This window comes from Oryza brachyantha, chromosome 12 (assembly GCF_000231095.2).
Source record: "Oryza brachyantha chromosome 12, ObraRS2, whole genome shotgun sequence".
Taxonomy (NCBI): domain Eukaryota; kingdom Viridiplantae; phylum Streptophyta; class Magnoliopsida; order Poales; family Poaceae; genus Oryza; species Oryza brachyantha.
The window spans coordinates 1,742,663-1,757,315 of record NC_023174.2 but is presented as its reverse complement, the minus strand read 5'-3'; the positions used below and the strand labels follow the sequence as shown (position 1 = coordinate 1,757,315).

Here is a 14,653-nt window from a genome sequence, read left to right as displayed (position 1 = left end):
TGATTCTTTGCAAGGAAAAATGTTTATATATACCATTGTTAAAATACACGTCTAGCAAATAATGGTATATCTATGCTTTATTTAGCAAAGTACGAATTAGTCAGTTTGACTAGTGCCGTTAATTTTCAGGGTATTGTACAATTATTACAAAACAGTGGTGATGACATAAATATATGATGCAGATCCCAACGATCTTAAATTAACTAATCCAGCTGATTTCTCTTTGTTTTTAAAAAAAGAGAGCGTGAGCTCTGGTAGTCAACAAAAGTCGAAAATAGAGTAAGGCTCTGTTTTCAATGGATGGTTGGACAGGATAATTTATTATTTATAGGAATTATTTAAATATTATAAAAAATAGTTTAGAACAAGTTATCTAAGATGTATTGATGTACTCCTTTCATTTTATATTATAAGTTGTCTAGATTCATATCAGTGGTAATATATCTAGACATATATATAAAACATATACATGATACATAGATGAATTTAGATAAATCTAAAAGTCTTATAATATGAAACGAAGGAAGTAGAAAATTTTCTATAGAAATCGTAGTTTGAGAATTATGGTACGCACTTTATAAGTCTATAAGTTGAAAAGGATGATCTAAAGTTTACAAAACTTGGCCTTATCTCCAGGGAAATGTTGTACTTCCTCCATTCTCAATTAAATGATGTCATTTAAAAGAAAATAGAGGTAGTATCTGTTAATTTGTTTGCTAACAGAAAAAAACTCTTTGTAGAGATATTTATATGCCTATTTGTTTTACAAATTTATCATGTATCCATTTCTTTCTCTAAAGTTCGAAACCCTTGACAAGTTGACACTAATGATGGTGGATTCGTGAATCTTTATTGCCTGCCGTTATTAACAAATTTTCTTTCTCAATTTTCTTGGTGCGTGCACCCCCAATCACACATAATTAATTAGTGGCACCTAATCAAGGGAACTGCAAGTCTTGAGATATTAGATGATTAATTGCAAGTCATTGTTATGACAAAGCATTACATGGCAAAGCGGCGTCTTATTAATGGACGGGATGAGCTTGGGGTGCCATGTCAGTCGTTTTCTGAAGAACAGTGTGGCCTATGGTGTCCACTAATTGGCGTGTGGATCTGAATTGTCATGGTTCCATTTACAATTGATCAACCAGTACAAGATGAAATGAGCAGAGGCTACTTTTGATCAAGCAAGCAAGTGATTAGTCATTGTCACCTTTTCTCTGTATAATCACATAAGCATCTGATATATCTTCTTTGCTGCTCCTTCTTGATCAAACAGGCAGAGCTCCTGCCATTAATATTTTCAGAACAAAAGAGAGTCATTATCACTCAGATATAAAAAGAGTGAGACAGGGAGGAAAATCTTCCTGGTGAGAGACTCATAGGTCACACAACTAAATTCCCCCCAAAAAAGGTGATTTTTCTTCTCAATATATTGCAAGGTTTCTGAAAGGAATGGCAAAAGGGTTAACATCTAGAGAGAACCTAATCTAGAGCATTAGTGTTGTCTACTCCGCAAAATCTGGTGAGTCACAAGTTTTTGCCTGTGCTAACAAAGACCGGGCAAATACTGAATTTTCTTCGCACCCAAGTGCATGCTCCCAACATTTTAGAATTGATATCTACTCAAACAGTCATAAAAAAGTTTTTTTTTAACTTGCAATGATAGATGATACACGGTCATATATAGGTTCATATTATGTGTACAGTGATGGTTTAGTATGTCGATTATAAAAAGGAGAAAATGAACGTACAGAAGTAACAGAATGAGTTATATACTAGTGAGGAAGGTGATGGATGCATCTTGCGCAATTTTATTGTGATATGTGAGCACCGCGTTAAAAAAACGAACGGACATGTGGTACACCGATCTTTACTTGTTCAACATCTTTCGCAGATGGAGTAGATTGTTTTCATTTTGCTGTTCTTTCTCCATCTCATTTTATATTGTTTTGTAGGTACCAATTATGAAATGTTGAGCTGGGGTGTCATCTAGCATTTTTCTTCGGGTTCAGATTCTCTATATTACAGCAGAGAAATGTTTTTTCCTATCCCACTTATATGAAATGTTTTTATAATGAGTTTTTTTAACATTTTTAAAAGATATCTCGATATATCAGAATTTTACACTATGACTTTTAGTATATCAGAGTACTTATCTACGAAAAAAAGTCCCTTGTAATAATATATCGTATATCAGAGTACTTATCTACGAAAAAAAGTCCCTTGTAATAATATCACGATATGTTGGTTCATCCTCCTGTAACCTCACACATCAGTACCTGAAGGTTTATTATGCACTGGTGATAACGTAAACCTGTGCTGCACACAATATATTTTTCTAGAAATTTCTAGGTTCCGTTGTTTGTAATCTCAAGTCCATTAATTCCATGCTACCCAATTGTCCATACTTGCAACAAAAAGTTCAGACTTTGTTTCAGAAAAGGCCATAAAGTAGTTCATTTCCATTTCTGCAGAGAAAGAAAAGCAGTGAAGCTCTAACTTCCCGTGTACAATACTTGCACTAATACCCACAGGTTATACTATACAATCCACACGATTAATTAGCAGCCGGTAAAAGTGGTCATTGACACGTCCATGAGCACGAGATGTTTGTGTTTTTCTGTGTGGTCAAGCAAAACCAAAAATGAAAAGCAAAAAATGGTTAACTGAAATGATACTAAACCACAAGTAAAGAAAACATTCGTGTGGTCCCCACGTAATTAGCAAAAAAAAGAAGAGAAAAAAAAAAGCAGAGGTCTTTTGGCTATTTAAGCAGTCTCTTCTCCTCCATTTCTCCATCCATCCATCCATCTCGTGTTAGCTTCGTTTTTCTTCTTCCTCCACCCAAAGTATCCAAGGAGTGTGGAAGGCCACACGCCTAGATTAGCATCTATGCTAATCTGATTAGCAAGAGGAGAGCTTGATTAGCAATAGGAGAGCTTGATTAGTTGAGTAGTGTGTAGTGATCAGAGGAGAAGATGTTGGCTGTGTTCAGCGGCGACGTGGTGGAGGTGCCGGCGGAGCTGGTGGCCGCCGGGAGCCGGACGCCGTCGCCGAAGACGCGGGCGTCGGAGCTGGTCAGCCGCTTCCTGGGCGGCGCCGAGCCGGCCGTGTCCGTGGCGCTGGGCGACCTCGGCCACCTCGCCTACTCCCATGCCAACCAGTCCCTCCTCCGCCCAAGGTACCGTTTTTTACTCTGCATACAGCTTCGATTTCCATTGCGGAAATTGCTCGAGCTTGTGCTGCGCTTCGCCCTGGATTTCGCAAGATCTATCAAGAATTCATTTGCCGTGTTCTTCCTGAGATACAGCTATTTACTGTGCTTTTACTCTTTAGTTAGTTAGTGATCAACTACTGATCATTTCACGACTTTCAAGATTGGTTTTTTAGGGGGGTGTTGCGAGGAAACGCTTAAGATCTGAAAGTACAACTAAATCGCAGAAAAAGTTGCTTATGATATTATCAGAGACTACTTGTTTAGTTGTTTCCCTCAAAAGAGAAACAGGGTTGGTAAAACATATGCTTACATGAACTGGTGCTTGGTATGTGTTAGTGTTACTGATCTGAAAAAAGGATAAGTTTCAATTCACAGTAGTTCAGTAACTTAAACTGTTTTTTCTTCGAAAGAGATAATAGTGGGATAGTTTTATTTTTCTCCTCATATAAAGATAGGTTGCTTTCCTAAAACAAAGTGAACTATAAATACAACTCAATAATCCATTCCTGTAGGTGAGGGGCCAAGCTACCAAACCTCATCCTCCGTTCATAGGTTCTCGTCTAAATTCTGGGTCACAGGCTGGTATCAACGGAATTTTAGAAAAAAAAAAAAGAAAGATTAACTATGGTATATGTTTAATTTTTTGATAAATTATTTCGGAAGGTATAAAGGGGTGATTGTTTGGGCATATTTCCAAACGAAAAGTAATTTATGAGTAAACTTTTATATACGTATTCTTAGGGATATAAAAGCTAAGTTTGGAAAATAAACTTTAGTAAAAAAAATTCAAAATTATCTCTAAATTAGGTTGAAAATTCAAAATAAACTTTAGTAAAAAACTTTATAAACGAAAAGATGTAAAGGTAAATTAACTAGAAAATGGACAAAAAGAACCATCAAAATGTCAGTCTTACCTTGGTGCTAGGATATCTGAATCTTTCTTGCCATGGCACTACGGTAACTAGGCCTCTCTTGCCCCAGGTGTGATAGTATCCTGGCATCAAATGGTTGGTGCTTTGGTAGAAAAACAAGAGCAGAACTAGACAAGAAAGAAAATTTAAACAAATGTCTATGTCGATATGGACGTTATCACATATGAATGGAAGATGTCCACATCACGCCACCTTCCAGAACCAAGGTGTCAATTGACCTGGCAACAAACAGGGCTCAATATTCTTCACTAGGAATCTAAATATATTTCAATGGACTAATTATAGTTTAAGAAAAGGGACAGGCCAGGATGATCTATTGCCAAGTCTTTTAAAAGAAAAGGTCCACATGACAGTGTTGGACAACTTACTAGGTTGATTAAGAAAATCTCTTGATTTAAGCATTTACCAGTTATTGTACTGTTCACATGGCCCATGTTCATAGTAGAGGACACTGATATTGCAGCCAGCCAGCGGCTAATATCAGAAGTCTATCCGGTTTTGATACCCACAGATCTCAAAGGAAAAGGTTGGACTTGGTGACCATATGATCAATCCACCGCTATGATTTGTGGGCCTGGTTACTCTTTGTTCATATCTTATCTAGTACTATACAGATTCAGTGAAGAAGTAGCATCCAAGGAATTACACTCCAATGCTCCATTTTTCCCAGTACAATCATATTTGTCCTTTTATAACTGGTAGTACAATCATCAGTGTAGTACAATTCTCAATGTTAGGTACATCTTAGTCAGATCAAGTCATTGATGTTGCACCTAATTTTTCACTCTTCAGTCACTCAAAAGACTTGAAATGCTGAGCATTAGTGCTGTTCCTGCATGCCAATTTCAGTTTTTTTCTATGCTACTATTAGGATGCATTCATCATACAACAGTATCTGGTTGAGTAACATATGAAACTGTCTTAATTCGTGCAGGTCCTTTGCAGCAAAAGATGACATCTTCTGCTTGTTTGAGGGAGTCTTGGACAATCTTGGCAGCCTGAGCCAGCAGTATGGCCTGTCCAAGGGTGCCAATGAGGTGCTCCTTGTGATCGAGGCATACAAGACCCTGAGAGACAGAGCACCCTACCCTGCTAGCTTCATGCTCTCGCAGTTCACTGGGAGCTATGCATTTGTGCTGTTCGACAAATCGGCCTCCACCGTCCTTGTGGCCTCTGTAAGTTGCTCATCTCTAAGCACAGAGTCTCTGAATGTTGTTGATGCATCACTTGACGTGTTCTTGTGCTGGTTTTGTTATTTTGCTTTGTCAGGATCCGGAGGGCAAGGTGTCTCTGTTCTGGGGGATAACTGCTGATGGATCTGTTGCCTTCTCTGACGATATTGACCTACTTAAAGGATCGTGTGGCAAGTCACTTGCACCTTTCCCACAAGGTAATGTTTAACAGTAATGTGGTAACGGAATCAAGTGAAAAATCTTGTTGAATATTCACTCCAAATTGGCTCTATTTCACTAATTTCATTCTGGCTGCAGGTTGCTTCTATTCCAATGCTCTTGGAGTTGGAGGCTTGAAGTGCTATGAGAACCCAAAGCACAAGGTGACCGCTGTTCCTGCAAATGAAGAAGAAATTTGTGGTGCAACCTTCAAGGTAAGAAAAAAAAATGATTTCTTGCTAAGAAATAAACCGCTTGTTTTCAACTTGGGGCTGACTCTAGTGTATTTTACTGGTAGTAAAACCAGTAGAATTTAATCCATACCATTGATATATTTTTATCAGACAACTGTGATTAAATTATACTACCAATAATATTAGGTGTAGGTGAAATTTGAAGGAGATAATATCATCCTTTTTATTGTGATCTTTATTGAAAAATAAATAAAATTACAACGTACTGCTAACTAAGTAATTAACAAAGTACAAAAGTACTCTTTTTCTACTAGTATAATACTACCGGTAAAATGCACCGGAAAAATGCACCGGAGAGTTGCCCTTTCAACTTATATGTTTGCTACATCTACAAGAATATTGCAAGGTACTCGCAGCGCGTCAACGTATATTATAGCGTGATTAAAAATGTAAAACTTCAAAACAAAACACTGCCCACGATGAGTAGGGAAACATATTGATGTGTCATCTAGGTACTTGACTAAGGCCATGTTCGGCCACCAAATAAGATATCTAACTCCTCTCCTTTTTCACGCGCACGCTTCCCGAACTGCTAAACGGTGTATTTTTTTTACAAAAATTTTCTATAGAAAAGTTATTTTAAAAAATCATATTAATCTATTTTATATTTTTTAATAATTAATTAATCATGTACTAATATATTACTATATTTTCTGCGCCGGATAACTGACCCCTTCCCACTCCAAACGAACAGGGCCTAAGTACATTGAACTAGCTTACTACTTTCTCCTTTCTCATTTTGTCTGAACTCAATAAGGCATCCTTTGGATTGTAGTAATTTTAGAGGAAAATTGAAGGATTCAATTCCTATAGGATTTTATTACTATTCACTCATTTGGATCGGAGGAAAAGGGTATAGGAAAATTGGAGCAAATTTTCCATTGCCCATGATTTCATAGGAATTTGAACATTCATTAGAAGCTCCTTTTATTTTCCTTTGACAAGTCCAAGGCAAATCAATGCATGCGACTTCAAATAATCGTAATTTAAAATTTTATTAAAGCAGCAAAACCTATATTTTATACTCAATTACCAAAAATCATGTGTTCTTATCTATTCCTCTGTTCCGAAAACCATGTTTGATGTTTTCCTTATGTTTTTCAATCATATGTTTTCCATATACAACCTTATTCCTATGTTTTACTATTTTTATGTTTTCTCCGTTCCTGCGTTCCAAAGGAGTTCTAAATATTTCTGTGGTGCACTGTTAACCCCTTGAGGTTTATGTATGCAGGTGGAAGGATCTACAATCCTCACAGCTCTGCATTAGGAGATTTTGGTCTCCAGCCGTTGTTGGGAATGAAAACCTCTCTAGTCTGTACATGGTGGTGTAACATAGCCGCAAGGAATGCATCTGATCTGTATCATCATCTTCCATAAAAAAGAAGAGCTGCCAGCATGCATGGGTAGCACTTCAGTGTTTGGGTGTGTGTATGATCTGTATGTATCCCTGCTGTTCAAGCGGAAATGAACTTCAGACCGGCCCTTTGCAAATAAGCTCTCCTTGTTTGACTGTTTTGTCATCAGTGTGATTTGTTTCTAATGCATGTGGCCGGATATTATTCATATGACAACCTTAATCAATCCTATTTTAGCAACAAGTTTATGAATGTTTAAAAAACTCACTACATTATTCAAGTAGTAGGGTACATGCTAAATACGATCATGTAACTTTCGTTAGAACTTGGTAATTTAAAAGCTACACCCTCCATTCAAAAGTGGCAGTTTTGACATTGAGGCGGTAAACTCCCAACAATATTTCTAATATAATTAAATCATGTAGCAACAAAGTTGTATCATTGGAAATGTAGTTGAACGTATTTGACTTTTGGGTCTATTTTAACTATTTATCTTATTTAAAAAACTTATATAGTTATTAACTATTTTGTTATGATTTGATTATTACTGGAGAAAATTTAAGTATGACAATTTTGCATGTTTGTATAGAAATTTTAAATAACACGAATGATCAAATATAAATATAAAAGTCAATTTCGTCAAATAAAAAAATCCAGGAGTGTCAAACACTTGAACCACATAATTTTTTCGATGTTGCCTTAAAAATATTCCATTCATCTCAAAGTTTAATCTTTTGTATCTGTAGTGGAAACATTACCGGTCCAATAGTGTTTGGTTCTTCTAGGAAAAAAAAAAGGAATGGGGTAGATAAATGGAAACGAAATAATATTGCTATGACGCGCACACGCTCTCATTGCCCGACTTGTCTGAATTCTAATAGCAACTCTAACAGTTTGGGATCCCTACTCCCTATCCTTGACTTTTTGGCAATTTTAAAAAAAAAACACTCTCCCATGATTTGTCATCCCTCCTCACATCTTTGCCATGTTCGCATAATCCCCTCCTCAGCACCGATATATGGGCGCTCATGACTTGCACGCATGTAGTTATGAGACGCGCGACGCCGCGTTCTTCCCGCGCACGAGGATCTTCTTCTTCCCACGCGTGCTACGTTGTAGGCCCAACTTTTGATTTTGCCAAGTAAATTATGACAAACTATTGGAGATTAACCTTTATTTTTTCCTTCACCATAATATTTGGGGAGTTGTCAGACTCCAAGATTTAGGAAACAAAATATCCCAAATTGTTGAAGGTTCTCTAATAGGCCTCCCCAAACCGTCTAGAATTTTATCCAGACTATACTCCCTCCGTTTTTTTTGACGTCGTTGACTTTTTATTTACGTTTGACCCTTCGTCTTATTCAAAATTTTTATCCAAATATACAAAAATATAAATCATACTTAAAGTTACTTTAGTAATAAACCAAATCATAATAAAATAGTCAATAATTATATAATTTTTTTAATAAGACAAAAGGTCAAACGTAGATAAAAAGTCAACGAAATCAAACAAAAAATCGGAGAGTAAAATTTTACAGTTACAGAATTCACGAAATGAAATAGAAATTATAAGGTAGTTGCGAAGTCAAAGTCTCCAAAAATGACCGAGGGTCAAGGGAAGCAAGAAACACACTTGAATTAAGCTTGGCACAAGAAATGGGCCAGATCTACTGGGCATGTAGCCACTCTGATTAAGACAAAAGTAGTTAGGAATAAGTTCACTAGAGATCGCTCAACTTAACGTCGAGTCTATTTGATATCACTTGACCTCAAATCAAAACCAGAAATATATATCTCTAAATTCTCATAAACCGTTCAGTACAGGACCCATAGCAGTATCAGCTCTATTTTAGCCTTGTTTCACTGATGTGACGTATAGTGGGCCCACAAGTCAGTGGCTAAGTTTTTTCATCTTTTTTTTTTCTTAATCTCTCTCCCTTCCCTCTGCTACTCTCTTCTTCATGCCTTCTCTGCGGGTGCCGGCCGCGAAAGCCTCGTCGTCCGTGCCACTGTCGCTGCCGCCCCCACAGCCGTTGGATAAGGCCCCGGAAGAGAACCGCTTCATCCGGCGACCGCGTCGCGAGGAGAAGAAGGTCGCGTCGCATTCGGCTCGCTGCGCACGGCCAAAGTTGTCGCCCGCCGACGTCGTGAAGCACGCTTTGGAGCTCCTAGGCGGCGGGGATGATGGCCGACGTGGTTGAAGCCACCGGTGCCGCCTCTACTCTCCCTTGTTGCGCCGCTCTCGCCCTGCCGCCACCCCTCGAGGGCACAGCCGCACTGGTGGCGACGAACTGCTTCGTGTGCGAGGTCTGCAACAAGGGGTTCCAGCGCGAGCAGAACCTGCAGCGCCACCGCCGTGGCCACAACCTGTCGTGGAAGCTCTGGCAACGCAAGAGCAGTGTCCGGTGACTCCGGTCACAGCAGCAGGAGCTCGTCGGCAAGGGAGCAGACTCCGGCGTCATCATCGCAGCTGTAGGCATAGCTGCTTCAGGAGGGGCGCCGCTGAGGAAGCGGGTGTACGTGTGCACCACAACCCGGCCAGGGCGCTCGCTGACCTGACCGTGACCAAGAAGCACTTCTCCCTCTGGAAGCAAAGCAAGAAGCGGTGGCGGTGCGGGTATGCCGTGCACTCGCCGTTAAACTACCTTATAATAATTAAGTCCTGATTACTCTTTCTCCATGCTAATATATACCCTTTTGATTGATCAAAGCACCATGCTCAGATTATCTATAAAAAGTATTTAGACTGAAATATCAACGGTCAAAACCGGTTACGTACCTACGTCAGTTCAGCGATCGAAACCAGTCAGTCCATACTGCTATAGAACCTCGTTCGAACGGTATACACGAATTTAGGGTTATATATTTCTGATTTTGAGGTTTAGAGACGTTAGATAGACTCGACGTTAAGTTAAGAGACTTTTAGTGGACTTATTCCCAAAAGTTACCGTGGCCATGATATGTTCGCGGATCAAAAACCCGTGACCAGAATTTCAATGGGCCGAGAAGGTCGCTACCAATGGTGGCAATCAGAGTGTAGGCCCACGGCTTCTCGTGGCTCTTCGTGTGAGAACTGAGAAGTAGGCTCAGCCGGCCCAAAATGTTGGGCCAAAGGGAGAATATTGCCGCCGGGATGCCGCTTTCCCCAGAGAGTTTTTTAAGGTACCTCAAATGGTTGTGATTTCGATCCAATGGATCAAAATTTGTTATCCTACATTTTATAAAATTTATAGAAAAAAGATTGGTACTAAAAAAATATATATCCTCATAGTAAATTCATATTTCATACACTTAGTTAATTAGATGAATCGGTAAATTTATGTTACCAAAGTTTTGGATAAAATACCTTACATAATTATAAAATTCTATAGTTAGATTTAAATTCTACTATACTAACCCTGCTAGTAGTGCTGTTGGGAAGGATCTCTCTCCCTCTCGTAATTGAAGTATATAAAAGTTTTACTTTTAAATCGCTAAAAACATGTATATAAAAATTTATCCATAATTTTTTATTATTAATGAGCGGTTTCGTTTATACTTCTAATAAGCAGTTAAAAGATGGGCAGTAATTCACTCGTGGATCAAAAAAGAAAAAGGAGAAAACGAACGTGCGAATGGATTGCTTGAAACACTAGCAAAAGCTGCAACGAAACTTTGGGCGAATGAAAGAACGGCTGCTCTTGATCTCGATCGACCTGGGCTGAATGCTCGGTTAGGCCTCGCCGAAGATAGTCTGCGAAATGGGTCGCATCCATTGTATGTGTGTGCGGCTGTGCGCTTGCCGCCGGGATGTCCTGACCAAGAGAAGGAAGAACCTGCAAGGCTCCAAAATATCTGCACCCTGCGCATGTGCCTTTTGATATTCTTATCCCTACGTAAATATATCACTCTCGTCTTTTCGCTTATTTTTATACTTATAAGTTAAAATTTAAATTTTAACTTTAAATTTAGGATTAATTTTAAGGGTTTTTTATCGTAGTTTATTTTTAGCCTTACCTTATAGATAAAAACAAGTATATAAAATTTTGTTTATAAATTATTTTTCATTTATAGATATATCATTTCATTTATTTCTCGAGAAGGAAAAAGCTGCAGGCTTCAAGATATCTGCACGCTGCACTTGTGCCTTTTGATATTCGGATCTCTACATAGATATCGTATTTTTGCTTATATTTAAGCTTATGTGCTAAATTTGAAATTTTAATCTTAAATTTGAAATTAACTTTAAAGTGTTTCATCGTTGTTTATTTTTAGCCTTAGCTTTTGGATACATGAACATGTATATAAAAAATTTTATAAATTATTTTATTTATAAATATATCGTTTCTCTTATTTCTCGATCTTTCATGCTTTCTTACGTCTGTTCTAAACCACTTTCAAAAAGTTTCTTTCTGAAATATCTGGATTAGAAATTCTCTGCTGGAATATCGTAAACTTCGCTTTTCAGCTCGTAAATTCAATAATAGCCGAATCACAAATAATATGTCTCAGGTCTCGGACGCACTAAATAATATTTCTTTAAAACCTTAATATCTACTTAAATATGCTATAAATATTTATATTGTGAATAGAATGACACTCCATCTTTTTGTTTTTCTTATGTTTATAAGCAAATTTTGAATTTTACATCTTAAATTGGGAGTTGATTTTGCGGTTTTTTCACTGAAGTTTATTTTTCAGCATTAGCTTTTAAATCGCTAATAATATATAGGACAACTCTCCGGTGCATTTTATACTACCAGTAGAAAAGGAGTATTTTTGTACTTTGTTAATTACTTGATTAGCAATATTTTATAATTTTATATTTTTTGCAATAAAGATCATAATAAAAAGACGATATTACCCCTTTAAATTTCTACTACACCTAATAATATTATTGGTAGTATAATTTAACGGGACCGTCCGATAAAAATAGATCAACGGTGTGGATTAAATTATACTACCAGTAAAATGCCCCAAAGTCCACCCTTAATATATATAAGTTTTATTTATAAAGTATTTTTTATTTGTAAATATGTTATTTAGTTTTTTATAAGTATAGGTTGTACTGATTTACCGTGGATTAGAGCACCGTAAAACTTAGGTGGTGTTTAGTTTGTAAAAAATTTTTTACAAAAACATCATATCACCTAAAACTTAGGTGGAAACTAAGGTGGTGTTTAGATTAAAAAATTTTTGGGAGAAGTGTCACGTTAAATGTTTGACCGGATGTTGGAAGTGTTTTTTGAACACGAATGAAAAAACAAATTTCACGGCTAGGCTAGTGAGACGAATGTTTTGAGTCTAATTAATCCGTCATTAGCACATGTTGGTTACTGTAGCACTTATGGCTAATCATGGGCTAATTAGGCTCAAAAGATTTGTCTCAAAATTTCTTACATAACTGTGCAATTAGTTTTTTAAGTTCATCTATGTTTAATGTTTTATTTAGGTGTCCAAAAATTTAATATAATATTTTTAAAAAAAATTTGGGAACTGAGCCAAAAAGATTAGAGGCGGTTGGACGTACGGGCGGCATGGGGCAGCAGCAAAATGGCATGTGAGGGGGCCACCCGAGGCAGATGCCATGTGACCCCTGTCCCCTCCCCTCAAACTCCTACCACTCCAGTAGCCAAAAATTTCATGCTTTCCCACGAGCTCATCACAGCTCTTCCTCGACTCACGGTAAACGCGTTTCTACCCAACCCGTAATCTTTTTGGCCGTCAAAAACCCTTCCTTTTTCTTCGCTCATCACTGGTAAAAATGTTCATGTTCTAGGGTAGTGTTGTTGTACAGCTAATGGATTGTGCACGGAAGAGGAAAGTTCTGTCAAAAATATATGGAAGGAAACTAGGAAAAGCCAGTGAATAATTAAACGAGCTGAAGACAAAACAAAAGGGAAAAAAAAAAGATCATTTGCACGCAGGAAGGTTCGGAGATCATTTCTACCAGATCACTCTTTTACTCCAAAGCAGCAGTAGTAGTTAATGGCAGCTTTAATTTGCTTTTTCTCCTTCTAGATAGTGAGATATTTACATCACCCTTCCAAAGTGCACTAGCTTAAAGCATGCCAAACAGCAAGTATATGTATACATATATACTTTAGTTTGCTCGAATCAGTGATCGATGGCACGTGATCGATGCCTGATTTGTGGTAAGCTGATTACTAGCTCCACTAATACTGGTGCTCAACAGTAGTTTGGTCAGAATGCTTGTACCAGCCACTGCTCAATAGTGGTTTCTTGATGCTGCTATAGTACTACTGGTACACTGTAGACTGTAGTGAGTACTCTCTTTGGTGAACTGCTGCTACAGACGGACATGGTAAAGTTGAGAATCCGATCAAGTTTCGATGAACCAGGGGAAGACAGCGTATCTTTCCGTTTCTGCTTATATTTATAAATTAAAATTAAAATTTTAAATTTAAAGTTGATTTTAGGGTTTTACACCAAAATTTATTTTCCAGCTTTAAGAATACTTATATAAAAATTTTATTTATAAATTATTTTTTATTTATAAATATGCGAAGAAAAAAGAACGAACCCGGAGCAAATAATACTCCTCCACTGCCCGAGTTGCATGGTGTCCATTCCATTGATCACTTTCCCTCCGTGCCATTGCGTAACAGTCACTTTCTTCCACTGTGGCACTGTGCAAAGATAGGTGCAAGTGTCCTCCCGTTTCAGATAACCATAGCATCGGTCTAATCAAATTTGGGAAGTTTGTTTGTACCTGCTTAGTGCTTAGTATAATTTTCGCCCATGGGAACCTCTGCATGTGCTCAAGAATGTCAGTGCCAACATGGGATGGGATCATCAGGCTAGCTGCTACACTACACAACACCATGCTCAGTGCACACTGACACTGTATAACCATACATACATATATACATAAATATAGTCCTTCCATCCAAGGAAAATGCTTCTTAGTTTGAATATAGTGTATGTCCAGATTTAATTTAGAAGTTTGTTTTCTCCGGAAGTGAGAGAATATAGGTTAGAACCTATCTAGACGGATAAGATGTTTATATCAACGTACGCACAGAGGTTGATTGTTTGGCTTCTAAACAATATATCGGTAAACAAAGATTAATCTGGAATAAAAATTTTATATATATTTCTTAGTGTTTTAAAAGTCAAGAAAAAAGTAAACTTTGATCAAAAAAGACTTAAAATTAACTTTAAATTTAGGTCTGAAATTTCAAATTTTGGGGTTGTTTAGTTCCCAAAATTTTTTTCCAAAAACATCATATCGAATCTTTGGACATCTAAATGAAACATTAAATATATATAAACACTAAAACTAATTACGCAGTTATGGAGGAAATAGTGAGACGAATCTTTTGAGTCTAATTAGGACGTGATTAGCCATAAGTGTTACAGTAACCAACATGTGCTAATGACGGATTAATTAGATTCAAAAGATTCGTCTCGCGGTTTTCGGGCGGAATCTAAAATTTGTTTTGTAGTTAGACTAAGTTTAATACTTTAAATACATATTTAAAGTTTTAATGTGATA

The 14,653-nt window shown here is 37.3% G+C and overlaps 1 protein-coding gene across 1 annotated transcript; it reads left to right on the top strand.

Moving 5' to 3' along the window:
• The first annotated feature begins 2,785 nt into the window (after positions 1-2,785).
• LOC102702424 (stem-specific protein TSJT1) lies at positions 2,786-7,323 on the top strand. Its single transcript, XM_006663751.2, has 5 exons — positions 2,786-3,184; positions 5,087-5,327; positions 5,422-5,542; positions 5,643-5,758; positions 7,032-7,323. The coding sequence occupies exons 1-5, from the start codon at positions 2,982-2,984 to the stop codon at positions 7,065-7,067; spliced, it is 717 nt and encodes a 238-aa protein (XP_006663814.1). The 5' UTR covers positions 2,786-2,981; the 3' UTR covers positions 7,068-7,323.
• Positions 7,324-14,653: the final 7,330 nt, after the last annotated feature.

Coding starts and splice junctions, on each gene's coding strand:
- LOC102702424 (XM_006663751.2), top strand. CDS start 2,982: ATGTTGGCTGTGTTCAGCGGCGACGTGGTGGAGGTGCCGGCGGAGCTG. Junction 3,185..5,086: donor CAGTCCCTCCTCCGCCCAAG/GTACCGTTTTTT, acceptor TAATTCGTGCAG/GTCCTTTGCAGCAAAAGATG. Junction 5,759..7,031: donor TTTGTGGTGCAACCTTCAAG/GTAAGAAAAAAA, acceptor TTATGTATGCAG/GTGGAAGGATCTACAATCCT.